At 45.6% G+C, this 15295-nt stretch overlaps 1 protein-coding gene across 1 annotated transcript in view; it reads left to right on the top strand.

Moving 5' to 3' along the window:
• plcl1 (phospholipase C like 1) overlaps positions 1-15295 on the top strand; it is a 33627-nt gene that overhangs the window by 13582 nt on the left and 4750 nt on the right. The window contains exons 2-9 of the mRNA XM_011607476.2: positions 8069-8143; positions 8226-8513; positions 8615-8890; positions 9656-10047; positions 10743-11868; positions 11953-12129; positions 13802-14164; positions 14488-14691. Of these exons, the coding sequence (XP_011605778.2) occupies positions 8069-8143; positions 8226-8513; positions 8615-8890; positions 9656-10047; positions 10743-11868; positions 11953-12129; positions 13802-14164; positions 14488-14691 (2901 nt within the window). The remainder of the gene's footprint in view (positions 1-8068; positions 8144-8225; positions 8514-8614; positions 8891-9655; positions 10048-10742; positions 11869-11952; positions 12130-13801; positions 14165-14487; positions 14692-15295) is intronic.

The following is a 15295-nucleotide window of genomic DNA, read 5'->3' as shown; positions in this document are numbered from 1 at the left end:
TTGTTGTGGGTTTTTTGTAGAGCATTAGCAGCTGGGTGTTTATTAGAACAGGCTACACAGTTGCTGCTTGCTAGATGCCTACCAAACATCACATATTATTTAAACAGATGACTGAGGAAAAAGGATTTGGCTGTAGAATATAAAGCTATCCATTACCCGAGTGTTTGTCAGCCTGAAGCCTTTCATCTTAAAAATGAACCCTAACCAAAAATATAAAAGAGATTTTAGGTCTTTGCGTTCCATAGTTTCAAGGCCTAAAACCACCAATAACCAGCCCCTTACTCTAACCCTAACCAGTACAGCTATATGGCTAAACCTAGGACCCAATTATAACCTAACTCTCAAATAGATCTTTACTCTCAAATAGATCTCTTGATTTTGTGCGTATTCTGCTGTTTGAAAGAAAAGAAGAGCTGTTAATCTTCCTCCTCCTCAGGTTTTGTGCATCTGCCTGTTCAAACCTATGCAAAATTATATTGAAAATCAGGTGCAACCGCCCCACCATGGTTTCTCTCACGTTTCTCTGTGCTCATGTAATGTTTCTGCACATTTCTTTATTGTGCCAATGTAGCGTTCAGGAACATACATATTGTTTCAGGATTAATTGAAAAAGTGATTGAGTATGTGATTGAGAATGTACCTTTATTATTGCAAAGCCACCCTCGCCTGTCAGTTACTCTCATCCTGCTGCTTTTTCTCCCTAAAAGATTTATCAGGCCATTTACCAAACAAGCACACGAGGCAGCCACCCGGACGCTTCCGCCTCCTCTTTGTCGTGATCGGAGCTTTTTCCTTCTTTGAGGAAAGTGATTAATTCAGTGGGTTTTGGAAGCAACTACGTGACCTCTGCTGTTGCTGCTGCTTGTCCATCATTTATTTATTTATTTTGCCCCACTTGTCTGAGGTTTACTTGTCTCCCCATTCATGCCCTCTCTGCTCCGCTCTTTCCTTAATCTCTGTCCCTCTGTGCTAAATCTCTCCATGTCCTTTAGTTTTCCCTCTGTCATTTCTCCCTCTTAAGTTAATCCTTCTTGTCTCGCGAGTGCATACGTGCGTGCATGTGTGTGTGGGTGGGGGTGCATGTGTGTATAGTTGACTATAGGAGTCAGAGGCCCATGAGGAGAGCCTGGGAGCTTTAAGCTGTTATGTAATAAACATCCTCTTGACTTGGGCTTTGGATAAGGGCCCCTTGTGGCCACTCATGAAAGACATCCCCAGACCTCCCTGGACAGCAGTAATGTTCTGGTGATGGGATACAGGAGGTGAAAACAAAGGTGGGGATAAGGAGAGAACCAAAGTAGTGAAGGAGAGATAAGATGGGACAAAGCCCAGGACCTGTACGTGAGCCTGATTCCAGACCAGCTCAGATTGGTACTCTGAAAAACAATTCCTATTGTATTATAATTTATATATAAAGGATGTTAAAAGCAAAAAAAAAGATAAAACGACAAACATCAAAACCTAAAAATCACAATGACCGCAAATGTTGACGATGACGGAGCAAAAGAATCTTTTTGTCATTAAATCAACCACATCTGTGATGTCACATGTCAACATCTCCAGCAGAAATATTCTCTTTGGTGCTTTTTTCACATCATTTATATCATGGATTTTAGAAACCTAACTGTTTAGAGCTGGAGCTCAGGGCGTAGAGTGATCGTTCCAGTCGCGTTAAAGTCATCGGATCAATCCCAAAAGCCCAGAATACTTTGGTGTGTAAATGTGAGTGATTAGTCATTACCTTGAGCAGGTCAGTTATCCTCTGCCACCAGTGTGTGAACTCAAGTGTTCATACAGACCTTTGATGTGCTTCGAGTGGTCAAAGATGTCTGATAGATACAGTCAGTTTATTATTAATTCATTAGTTGATATTGTGGTTGAAAGCGCGTCAAAAAAGCAGATTGTACATTGTGTTTATGGCATTACTCTATCAGAAATGTAGCAGATCCTTTTAAGAGCACAATTTTAAGTCTCCTTAAACTGTACTTATTAATCCTGATCCTCATTTTCTCTATTATTGTAAGGAAAAAACACTTCTGTCCAGCTCGCTGCGCACTATCAAGATGTTCTGTTCCTCCCTTTTGAGGTCACGTTAATGTGTCATTAGGTTTTAATGAGCGTGATTCTGCCAGAGGGATGGGACATCTGCAGGAGTGAGAGATGTTGATGTTTAACACAAACAAGAGAGTTTGCATTCTAGTAGGAAGGTGCAGCGATGGGGGTCAGAAAATTCAGCCATGAGCTGCACTCCCCTGGAAGGGCATGAGATGCACCAAGTTATTCATGCATCTTCTGTGCTAATAAGGCGCTTTAGCAGACTGAACTGGAAGGCCAACTTTACTAGCTACTCGACCTATTCGCTCTGAGGAGGCCAGCTAGGATTGGCCTTTGACCCTGGCCGAGGAGTTGGGTCGTTTTCTCCTTTTAGACATACCTGAGTGGGAAGAAAACCTTTGGCAGGTTTTGAACATGCTGGAAGTATCGGGCCTCTTCACTGGCCTGGTAATACCTCGGAATCAATAGGAGAAATGTTGCTTGGGAGACATGGAAACTGCTTCTAATCTCGTTGCTCCTATGAGCAAATCAAGCCAGAGTCAGAGTCTTTACTGCACATTTAATTTCACTGCAAAAGAATAAACGGATTCATTTGGGAGATAAGGCTCCATGTGCTAAATATTTTTGTTCTTATGCTTTGTAGTCAGATTTGAAGAGTGACTCTGGTGGGCGTGCATGTGAATGTTTGTATGCACAGAGGCAAATGTAAAGGGGAGGGCCTTGTTGAGGTTCATCCGAGATTCTCATAACTGCACGAGGGCAAACAGGCAGAGCCCCAGAGAGTGGAGCAGAAGGTTTGGGTCAGGTACAATCGTGCATATAATTAACAACCAGGAAAGGATGCAGGTCAAAACAGGATGATCGCTTCAATGCAAATAAAGAAGTAAAGGTCAGGCAGTAATGGAAGGCCTACAGACTGCCCCAGAAACACAATCTGACACAGATTGGAAAGGAGAGCACGGTTTATAGATTATACACGAGAGGAAAGAATAAAAAATGAGACACAGGTGGAGAACACAAAGGCAGTCAAGCAGGTGGAGGGACAGACAGGAACGAGGGAGACTGGAAAAGCTTATAATAGTCAGGAAAACTAAGTCTTGAAAGCCTGAACATAAAGTGCCACCAATAATGCAGTGCACAAGTGGAAATGCTCAACCGTAGCTGTTAACCTGTGGAGGAAAATGGAGCACAAGTGTTGCTTTTAGGTGAAGGTGGGCTTTTTCTGCCCATCGGCTCGTTCCCAATCACGCTGAGTCCAACACCGGTGAACAGCGGTGGGCTCCAGCATGTGAAAGGACAACTTTGCAAGTGGTCTTGACAGTGCTAACGGCAGAGGGAGGTGGGAAGCCAGAGCACCTAAAACCAGCCTGTCACGGTCTATTATTCATTTTGTGCCTTTCCCCTTTCGTCGGTGATCAGACGCTGCCCTCAGTGCTGGGGAAGTTTTCTGTGTGCATTTAGCAATACAGATTACCCAGCACAAGGATTCCATCAGTGTTTATTGTTGAAATTGCGCTGCCATTTAGGCATTTAAGAGAGAGGAGGGACGTTTTCTGTTTTCTGCCTTTCCATCTACTGGTATTTTAGCTCCAGAACTTTCTGAGATGTTCAGGGAGTCTCCAGAATTCCACTATATTGTGTCATTCCTACCAAGTAGGCATTCAGCACAGTGCAACTCACTGGGTTGTGTAGCCACATTCAATTTAGTAAGCTTGTGTAATGAAAATAAGCATCCTGACGTACATAAGTCAACCGTAAATGGATACTGATGGATCTGATAGTAGATGGGGTATCATTATCAGCAACCTAATTGATCTTGTAAAGCAAGATTGGTCACCAAAAATGTATTGTATGAAATATTTCCATACAGCAGAGTGAAATGTGATTTTGTGACTTACAGTATTGGCCTACAGTATAACTGTATATAAGTTGAATATATTTAATTTGGCAACATCTATAATCTGCAAATTCAACCAGGATTTAGGACAAACACGTGCATATGTGTGTTTGTGCGTGTGAGTGAGTGCGAGAGACAAATATAGATTGGCCCCATGGTCATGGTTCACATGCCAAAAGAACTCGCTTGGCAGGCATAGTGACATCATCGCAGACACCGTGACCGACGTTACCGACGGTGACGTTGACCACGTGACAACAGCCATCGTATTGTAGGTAACATGTTCGGGGAGTGGAGGTGTTGGGCGTCCACATGGTTGGGTGGTGTAGGGGGTGACTCTGGTCTCCTCTCTCTGTCCAAAGTGTGAGTGTGTATAAGTAAGTGATGAGCATGTCTTATGATGGACTGGTGACCTGTGCAGGGTGGGTCTCCACCTGTTGTCCAGTGACCTCTGGGATAGGCTCCCGCTCATCATCCAGCCAGATTAGGAAGTGTTGGTTAGCTGGGGATAGATGGATGATTGAATGGAACAGCTGTGCTACTACATCATGGCGTCCTTGTGAAAGGTACATTCTAAAAGCTCCCTCAATAATTAACGTATGATGTAAGAGAAGACTTGAGCAGTGTGTATCTGTCGGGAGTCTGGCCTCAGCTTGTAATTTCTCATCTTCATCATTTTTTCACATATCTAAATGTTACTGAAGTGCGTGTGACCAGGTTACTTACTCATGCAGGCCTTTCTTCTGCAGCTTTTTGATTTCGTTTTGCGTCTTTTTGCTTTCAAATATTCATGATGCAAACACTGAGCTGTGGCTATGAGAGTGAACCTCAGTTTAAATGGGTTCAGTTGAATTCTCTTCTCTGAACATAAACATAGAAGTTGGAGTGTAAATAATACTCAGAAACATTTGCAGGTGTGTGTGTGTGTGTGTGTGTGTGTGTGCTAGTTGGTGGCCTATCTTTTCTGCAGACTAGTGGCTATAAGACTGTGGATGTGAATAGTGGGTGGCAGAGCAGTAATCTGCTGTGGTAATCTCCTGCCAATGTGCTGAGGGATCATTAGCCAGCTCATGGGATCAGATTGGGGTTGGATTTACGCAACTGCCAGGTGCTGATCTGATGTGTTTGGTTGTCTCTGGATACGAGTAGACTGCAGGCTCCAGCTCGCATAAACCAGTTAGTCAATAGAGACCGTCAGCCAGGCACAGCTCCGAATAATCAATGACTGAGTGTCCACAGTCACAGGATGTTCGAGTGTGAGTTTAGTCACAGTTCCAGATGGATTTTCACATTCTTGCTCCGGGCCTGAGTTAGCCAATCACACATGGGTGGAATGTTCCAGCCTTCTGTACTATATTGATGGGTTGGGGTGATGGAACGCATCAGTAGCATGGCATAAACACCTACATGAGACCTGCTCATGTGGCTGAATAACAAACAAACAAATAACAACTGTATGCCAGGATGTGCAGAATCTTAAAGCAACGACTTCTCACATCGCCGTGGGAACACCAGGTCTCGTCTTTGACATTTTGATACAGGTCTCAAGGGATGAAAAAATGTCTGTTCTAAATGGGGCAGATCGGATGCTGGGTCATGGTTTTACGGATAACAGTCACATAATCTTCTGAAAACTGTCGACGAATCTCCGTGTTGTCTCGCTGTGGGCGAGCAGCTGAAGTGATGGAGGTCCGCTCTGGGTGCCATCGGCTGCTCATCACCACCGGCCTGCTGGCCAATCTAAAGAACTATCTCCATAGAACTGGATGTGGTGGATTTGGCAGTAAGGGAGCATAAACTTGGTCAGCTACGAAAGCTGACAGAAGCTGAAGGACACTTAGAACTTTAATAACAGATTCCCCCAAATGTGGGAAGCTCCTGAAATGGCCCCTGGCTTAATTTACACAGTGGAGTCTAAAACATGTTCTAGTGTGACCCTGATCAAGAACAGTCTTTCTGTGTTTTATTGGATGTGGATGTCTGAATGGATATATCACATGAATTCCAATAAACTGATCATTTATCACCAAAATCTAAGCTGAATAATTCTCTCCTGTTTGAATGTGTTTGCATTTGTTGTTAAACTACTAAACTTTTACTGCGAATGTATTAGAACCCTTTACATATAATGGCAGTCTGGATGTCCGTTCGTGTGACTTATTCACATTTTCAATTAGTTCCTCAGATTCTCAAAACCTTGTGCATTGGAAAAGACTTTTCATAAAATGCTGACTCCTCACTGACTCCTGTGACTGAGACATTTGAGGAACCCCCCAACTTTCATGTTCGTGGTGAGAAACCCATTCAGATCTTTCTCTGTTGGTACCAGGTTCCGATGCACCACACGCAAGGTGGGCTTTTCCTTCTTTAGTCTCTCCTTCTGTGGCGGCGAGAATGATCACATCTGAGCTAGATTGTGTAGATTTAAAAACAAGTTGTAGAGATAGGGCCGCGGTAGAATTGGGTTGTGGATTATGGCTGATTGATGCTCTTTTAGGCCAAACAGAGTGATGCATTAAAGGCTTTGTGCGGATGTGGCTATAGTTTCCTGGATGACGTCGGGTGACCCCTGCACAGAAATGTCAAAGTCACCATTAGAATTTGCTCACACACAACATGCGTGCGCGCACACGCTGGATTAATACCGTGGTTACAAATGCCAGGCCGTCCCATCAGGAAGGACCATGACTGACCTCGCCCAGCTCCGTCCACATAAATACCCACTGACCTGCTTTCTCTAAGCTCATTTGTCCGGCCTCTTTATGATCAACTTTTAAAAAAAAAATAAAAAAAAAACATTTTGTAGGACAGTTATGTGAAGAAACAACTTTTTTTGGAAACTCGGTCCTCATGGCCTTTCTTTGCCTGCCTACGTTTTGGGAATATTGGAATTGGAAATCAATAAATGTTTGTGGACAGGACTGGTTCATCTCGGAGGTAATGACAGTTTTCCAAGACATTCTTTTCTTCTTTTTTGTCTATACATGTAGGGTACGGTACTAATAATAATTATTTATTTTGCTACAGACACTGCAACATACCACAAAGGGTGTTGAGCACAAAGCTAAGTTTAGATTCAGAACGGCGTCTAATGAGGCTTCACACCAGTCTCCAGTGCTCACCAACAACACCTCCAGAGCTAAACTGGCCTTTAATATGTAATCTGCATCACTGCGTGGGAAGTATTCCAAGATATAATCCAAAAGGCCAAACATTTATACAATTCACTCTCAACTACCTCAGATGCTGCAGATGTGAATCATGAGCCTCTGTCCAAAAGCACATAACAAACATATTTGCTTTTTCTTTTTTCCTCCCCTTTTATGTCCCTCCCCTGTTGAAACAAGCCCATGGAATCATATTTCTGTTGCTCGTCATTCCTCATCTCACTTGTCATATGTTTTCATTACCAAATGTGATTTGGAGTCAGATTAATCAGGAAGGACGCTGCCCTGTTCGGCGTCCTCTCTGCTGTCAGTTGTGCATACTCCTGACAGCGAGTCATACAGCGCAACAGTGATTCAGCTACTTTAAACGATTTAGAGTCTTGACAAGTCTGATCTGCAAACCAGCTCTGCCTTGCTTCCAGGCTCTTGTCCCTGAGACTCTGCCTGCAGAGTCTGCAATGACAGCAATGACTGGCAATGTCATTTGGCACAAGTCGGGAAAACGTGTGAAAAAGGCGTGTTAGGAAAGAGCAGGCGGTGCAGTCTTGGTTCCATTTTTGGGCAGGTGCGGTAAGCTCGTGTTTCTACAGTAATCTTGGTCATTGTAGGCCTCCCTTTTGTTTTAGTTAGTAATTTCCCGAGACCACGCCTGGTCCAGCTGCATTTCCAGTTTCCCAATAGGCTGCTTTATTGGGAAACTTAGAATATTCAGACTACATTCCAAGATGGATGCCACGAGCCAAGCTCTTCTTGTGTTTATGCCATTGACCTATTTGTGCCAATAGTTCAACAATGTCACTTTAACTTGATTTTGCGTGCAAACTATCGAGAGCCACGACAATGCGACTAATATTTCACGTGTTGTCACTATTCGAACAGTGTATATGTCCCATTAGTTCCTTTTTTACCACGTCATGACCTTCAAACAGCTGTCGTTGTTTTTTTCCAGGATCCCTCAGTGCAGAAGGTGGGAGGAGGCAGGAAGAAGACAGTGTCCTTCAGCAGCATGCCCTCTGAGAAGAAGGTAGATGCATCAGTTGGTAATCTGATTAAAAACAATGTGGCGAGGTTGTGCTGATGAGGTCCTCGATGTTTTCCTCCCCCAGGTAAGCAGTGCAGCGGACTGCCTGGCGTTCATGCAGGGTGGGTGTGAACTGAAGAAGATTCGCCCCAATTCCAGGGTCTACTGTCGATTCTACACGTTGGACCCCGACCTGTCCTGCCTACGATGGGAGCCGTCCAAGAAGGACGGAGAGCGAGCTCGCCTGGACGTGTCCACCATGAGAGAGGTTCGCACTGGGAAGAGCACCGAGACCTTCCTCCATAATGGTCCTCTCTCTGAACAGCTGGCTGAGGAAGCGGCCTTCTCCATCATACATGGGGATGACTACCAGGTGCTGTGTCAGAGTTGAAGAAATACAGATCTCTACTTTTTATTTTTGATTTAATAACTATTTGTTTACATGTATTTATAATGTTCCACCTTTCCTTACAGTCTCTGGACTTGGTGGCCTTCTCAGCAGACGTGGCGAACATCTGGGTGACTGGTCTTCGCTATCTGCTGGCGCACCCCTCCATCATCGGTGGTGGGGGTGGTGGAGTGTTCGGCGAAGGAGGCCTGGTGGTCGAAGGCAGCCTGGGTGGGAAGATGAGGAGCGATTGGCTGTCAGCAGAGTTCGCCCAGGTGGATGAAGACGGCTACGGTATTGTGTCCGAGGACGTGGCCGTGGTCACCATCTGTAAACTGTGCCCGGGGATCAAAGAAACCAAGGTGAGGCGAGATTCCTTTAATTCCTTTTGAATGGTTAAATCTCAGTTTTGTTTGTTATTGGAGGCGTCCCACCTGACGTTTCTGACCACGTAGTGAATGATGTTTAAGATGATGGATTTGCCGTGGTAACCACGAGGAGATGCGTGCGTTTGTCTGTGACCTTCTCCTTTTGCTGCTTCACCTCATTTGATGAATCTGTTGTTGTCACACAAGGACACTAAAGCACTCCCATGATGATGGATTTATCCTCTTCTGCTGGAACTCATCTATATATTTTATACAATTATACAAGAATTGTATGTTCTGTATATCCCCCCCCCAGGTCTATATAATTGATATATGAAAATTGAAAGACATAATTGGCTTGGACAATCTTTTAAGTCTCTGTCTATAAAAAGTCTAACACAATCACTGCTGGAGACAGGCTGACCTTCCCGCTCCTGAATGTCACAGTGTCATAAATGTTGTGAATAAGTCCATTCATGAAGGTCTATCTCCACAGTATCCTAATACGATTACGTAAATTGTAGGTAGCTATCATTTATTTTAGTTGTCCCAGACTGATGACCTTCAGCCTTAGATCCAGCCCTTTAAACACTGCAGTAGATCCACCTAAGATGAGGACGTCAATGTAAAACTATAGAATCTCTTTATGTCTGACAATTTTCTTTTTATTTCCTAGAGGATTTGACACATTCCTTAGAGAGAATTGTGAAAAAATTTGAATCTATCGCCAAAAAAAGATATTTTAAAATATCTTTGCAGGTACGTCTGCGCTTTAAGGAGATCCAAAGGAGCAAAGAGAAGCTGACCTCCCACGTGACCTGTGAGGAGTTCCAGGAGGCCTACTGTGAACTCTGCACCCGGCCCGATGTCTACTTTTTATTGGTGCAACTGTCAAAGGACCGTGAGTGCCTGGACCCTCAGGATCTTCGTCTTTTCCTTGAGACAGAGCAGGGTTTGTCTCTGGTAACCACCGAAGGCTGCTGGGAGCTCCTGAGACGCTACGAGCCCTCAGCACAGGGCAGGGAGAAGGGGCTGCTGGGTCTGGATGGGCTCACCCGCTACCTGCAGTCTTCAGAGTGTCACCTGTTTGACCCAGAGCAGCTGGAGGTTTGTCAGGACATGACCATGCCTCTGTCTCACTACTACATCAGGTGTGTATCTTATTCCTGTCTTATCAGAAATATCTGTGTCAGCGTGTCCAACAACCAGTGACCACGTCCTTGCTGATCCAGTACACTGGTTTGTCAGGGTGAAAAGCTTTCCCTCTGTGACATGACATTCAGTTTTACAGCGATCCAAACAGTCCATATTCATCCACCTTATTAGCTCATTCTGTGGGAACACGTCAGCCCGTTGTTCTTGAGTCCTTATCGTATTAAGCCTTACAGGAACAGGACTGACGGCGATCGACCCAAGTCTTGCCAACTAAAGCAAGGAGTCTTGTGGTTGGCTGTAAGTGGTGTGAGTGAAGGTGTCACTGGTTGTGTTAAAAGTAAACTCACTGGTTAACCAGTAGTTCTCCTACAATTACAACACCAAGCAGCAAAAAAGTTAACTCCTCACACCAAAATATTCCACTGAATATTGCATTAGTTAAATATATCCTTAAATAAAAGAATAAAAGAAGTGTTTTGGCAGCTGAGAAGGAAGAGATGGCAACTCAAGATCCTGTCCTTCAAGGACTGAATACTTTACCGTACTACAGTTGCTGTATCACCACTGTGAAAATGTGCTAAGATCGTATCTAACATCACAAATTTAGCGGTATTAATGAATGTATTAATATGTATGACAATCTAAAAGGATAGCGTTTTTGTTGTGCTGATAGCACCGGTTTTACTTGCAGCACCTCGTACCGCTCCTATCTGCTGGATGATCAGGTCCACGGCAGGGCTGACCTCGGAGGCTTGATCAAGGCTCTGCAGTCTGGGTGCCGGTGTGTGGAGCTGGGAGTGACGGATGGCCCAGAGGGAGAGCCTCTGCTTGGGGTGGACTATGGACCAGATATCTCCCGCCAACATCACCACCACCATCACCATTACCAGCAACACACGCCCATCACCATCCGATCTGCTCTGGAAGTTATCAACAAGTATGCCTTTCTGACCTCTCAGTACCCGCTCTTGGTCTACCTATGCCATCGCTGCTCTCCTGCCCAGCAGCGCACCATGGCCCAGCACCTGAAGAAGGTATTTGGCTCCCGCCTTTATACCCCAGAGGCTCTTCCTGTCAGCCTGGGAGGCCGAGCCACCACCCTACCGACGCCAGAGCAGCTCAAAGGTCGCATTCTGTTAGTGGGGAAAAAGCTCTCTCCTGACCAGGAAAGCTCTGAAGGGGAAGTGTCTGAGGAGGAAGAGGAAATTGGTGGAGGAGGGACTCTGGCAGGAAGGCGGATGACCATTCCTGGTGAGGAGGATCTGGGTGTGGTCTTGGTAGTGCCCCCACCTTCTCAGCCCAGGAAGCTCCGCCTCCACAAAGAGCTGTCAGACCTGGTGGCCATCGCTCGCACAGCCAGTCGCAGCTTCTATGCTCAGAGAGCTAATCACAGACTGGCCCAGCAGCACTCGCCACCGAGCAGCCCCTCATCCCCCGGCACACCGATGCTTCCCGAGCCCCCTTACTGGACGCTGTGCTCCCTGGGAGAAGGTGAAGCCGGCCGTCTGACCACCGAGAGCCCCGAAGACTTGGTAATGTTCACCAAGCGCAGTCTGACCAGGGTCCGGCCCAGCTCAGTGCGTCTAGACTCCAGTAACCCCAACCCTCAAGGCTACTGGAAAGGAGGGCTCCAGCTCGTGGCCTTGAACCAGCAGACCCCTGGCGCTATGCTCGACATTAATAGAGGTCGTTTTTCCCAGAACGGTGGGTGTGGCTATGTCCTCCGACCTGCTGTAATGAGGGACGAGGTCTCATATTTCAGTGCCCATACGCAGGGCTGTGTGCCTGGAGTCCCCCCCCAAACTCTCCGAATTAAGGTATCGCATTCTATATTTTCAGCATGCATTCGCTCGCACCGCATCACTCAACACAAGCCCACCGCGTCGCCTCCTTCTGTGCAGGTCATCAGCGCCCATAACCTGCCCAAGCCTATCGGCTCTGCCGCTAAGGGGGAGGTTATTGACCCTTACGTGGTTCTGGAGCTGCACGGCGTGCCGGCAGACTGCGCTGAACAGAGGACTCGCACCGCTGCTCAGAACCAGGACGACCCACTGTTCGATGAGACGTTTGAGTTTCAAGTAAGGTCCTTTTCACACAACACACACACACACACACCGTCCAGCGTTGTGTGTGTGTGTCCTTGAAGAATACAGAGGACAACTTAAGCACATGATGGCAGAATTTTGTCCAGACAAAACAAGAGACTGACTAACTAAAATAATACTAATACTAATCTAACGGGAGGGATGATCATCGCTGCAACAGTTCCTTCACAACCAGCGTTTACACAAAGGCAACAATATTCAAGAAATTACACTAATGATCAGATTTGGCAGGTTTGTGCAGATTTATAGCTGCGTAGATGTGTAGTCTCTGATTCCATTCAGCCAAAGACAGTGAGACAGTGCCTGACATCACAGATGGTCGAACAAAACACTCTGAAGCAACTAAAGTTTCCAAAGACAGAAACTGTAAATGTAACCAACAGTTACAGAAAAGGGCGGCTGTCTTCCCCCCCTGTCATGAATGTGTCCCTGAACAAGACTATTAATCTATGGTTGTAATGAATCCTTACTCTGAATTAGTAAAGCACTACATAAATACAGTCCAATGCTAAACTTTTTATTCCTAATACTTCGCAGACGCCCAACAGACATATTCCAACAGTGTTTAATTAGACAGTTGGTTTTTTGATTATTGATGGCTTTAAACTCAAGCAAGGGATTGAGTTATTCATGAGGGATAGACTGAAATCCTGCAGACTAACCACCTTCAGACTTATGTAGACCTGATGTTCACCTTTCACCTTCTTTTCTACAAAATATAAATCCTCATTAGATTAATAATGAGAAGAATTAAAAAGTGTTTGAACAGAAAGACAAGCCGCGACGGGCGGTGGAGCAGGTTTTCAGGCAAACATGACTGACGACAGCGCGGCTGAACGCTGCATCGGACGAGCCTGAAGACTAAACTTTGAACCAATATCTGAACCAAGAGCGGGTAGAATCCTCCTTCACTTATAGGAAATGCTTTTAAGCATAAAAAAGAACAAACACTTGTGTACAGACATTGGTGGCAGGAGTGCATTTTATTCCTGAGGGTTTGTTCTGTGTACTTTTGCCTTTTTCACGTTAGCGCATTTGGGCACCGTTGCCATCGAGATTTTCACACACGACGTGAAAGATGTAACAAATGTCCAGTTGCAAATGGAGATAATAGAAGATGGTGGTTTTTTGGGATGGTTTCTAAAAAGCTGCTATTTACACTATAAATATAAATTATGAGCATCCTCGGTATAAAAGTCCAGTTATTTCATGGTGTATTAAGACTGAAGTATAGAAGCAGAATCTAAGTTTATGGGTTTTTTTCAAATGTGCAGAAGAGAGAAGATTATAATGTGCAATAAAAATGTCTGGGGCTTTCGTTTGCAGCCGTATTAGCTTAGCTAGAATGTAATATTTCCATCAGAATCTTTTCTCTGAGGTGATCGCCAGAACCCTGCCCTTAATGTGTCGTGCAATCAGCATGAATATTGTGCTCGGGTGACCTCATTAGTGACAAGCGGTGTTTAAAATTCTTGAAACTAAAATGGACTTGATCCTTTTAAAGGTAATCTGTGCATATTTTAACCCAGATTCAGCCTTTGTGCACCCACGGTTTAGAGAACAGGTATAGGCGAGCATGTTTTAATGCATGTGTATGCACGTCATCTCAAATGTTGGCCAGATTCCCTGATATCTGCTCTTCCAGGTAAACATGCCAGAGCTGGCTCTGCTGCGCTTCGTGGTACTGGACGACGACTACATCGGGGATGATTTCATTGGTCAGTACACCGTGCCGTTTGAGTGCCTTCAGCCCGGCTACCGCAGCGTTCCGCTGCTCGGGCTAGCCGGAGACCTGCTGCCCCACAGCAGCCTCTTTGTCCACGTGGCCATCACCAACCGGCGCGGAGGTGGGAAGGCCCAGCGGCGAGGTCTGTCGGTGAGGAGGGTGGGGAAGAGAGGCCGGGAGTACGTCTCTCTGAGGCACACCGGCATCAAGGTGGTGGACGAAGCATTCAAACCAGCCGGGGTCCACCTGAAAGAGGCGACAGACCTGCGGGAGGACGCTCAGGTGAGACCCAGAGACAGGCGAAGAGACCCCTTTTATCTGTAAATGTTGGTTCCAGTCCTCCTTTTACTCACGCACATGATTGTGCCACCATATTAAAATCACCATCCAGATATTTTCCTGCTGCTGTTGTAATCTAGAAAAATGCTTCGACTGAGGCTGAATTTGACTGAGTTACATAACAGCTCTTCCGTGTGGTGGAGAACAGACATGGCTGCCATGCTGATGTAACTCTCAAGGATGTGTGTCTTATTATCCTTCACCGTTGGGTAGAGCAGCTGAAGCTGGTCTCATTTTCCTCCTCACCTTGACTTTTCACTCTCCAGAGCACCACCAGCAGTTTCAAAGAGCAGTGTGGGCTCCCCACAGTGACCAAACTGAAGCAGTGCATCCAGAGCCTGGCCACAAGGCTGCAGACTCCCGAGGGCACCGTAGGGGCCACAATGGTGCTGAGGGAGGGCTACCCGTTCCTGGAGCTTCTGGTCAATCTCGCTGAGCCTACACGCAAATTTGTCACTGCCTATAACACGGTCAGTAAGAAATAAAGAGGTGTGTTTTTCTAGGTATAAATGGTACACAATGACGTGTGCTCATAGAGGCGATACACGTGTGTATGTTAGAAACCAATTTAGGGAAAATGGTGATTTGTGACCTTGACTAAAGAGTGACTACATTATCCACAATCCAAATATTGATCTTATGTCTTCGAAAAACCATGTGAACTCTTGACAAAGCCACTTATTTGAAGTCATGATGGCTTTGAAGGATTCAGAGTCAGAACTTCAGGGAAAATGTCACTGTTGTCCCCCCTGCTGGGGTCCACCTCAGGCCTCATGGAGCGAAGGCAGGAAAACACCCCTGGCACACACACAAACATTGTGGCGGACACATGGGGGTGCATCTCACACCCAGGTGATGCATGGGGTGATGGGCGTGGTTAGCCCTTGATTTGATGCACTGTTCAATGCGCCATTTAGTAAATTCTGCTGGATGCAGAATAAAGACGACCAAACCATCTGCTCTGTCCGAGTCGTTCCTCATCCTGCCACAACATGTTTAATTGAATGTCATTGATGTCCATTATATATTTTGGACACAGTTCGAACAGTGTACAGTGGGACCTCTACTTACGAA

Source organism: Takifugu rubripes, chromosome 1 (genome assembly GCF_901000725.2).
Source record: "Takifugu rubripes chromosome 1, fTakRub1.2, whole genome shotgun sequence".
Classification (NCBI taxonomy): Eukaryota; Metazoa; Chordata; class Actinopteri; order Tetraodontiformes; family Tetraodontidae; genus Takifugu; species Takifugu rubripes.
Note: the sequence above shows the minus strand (reverse complement) of the source record. Positions and strands in the feature narration are given on the sequence as shown.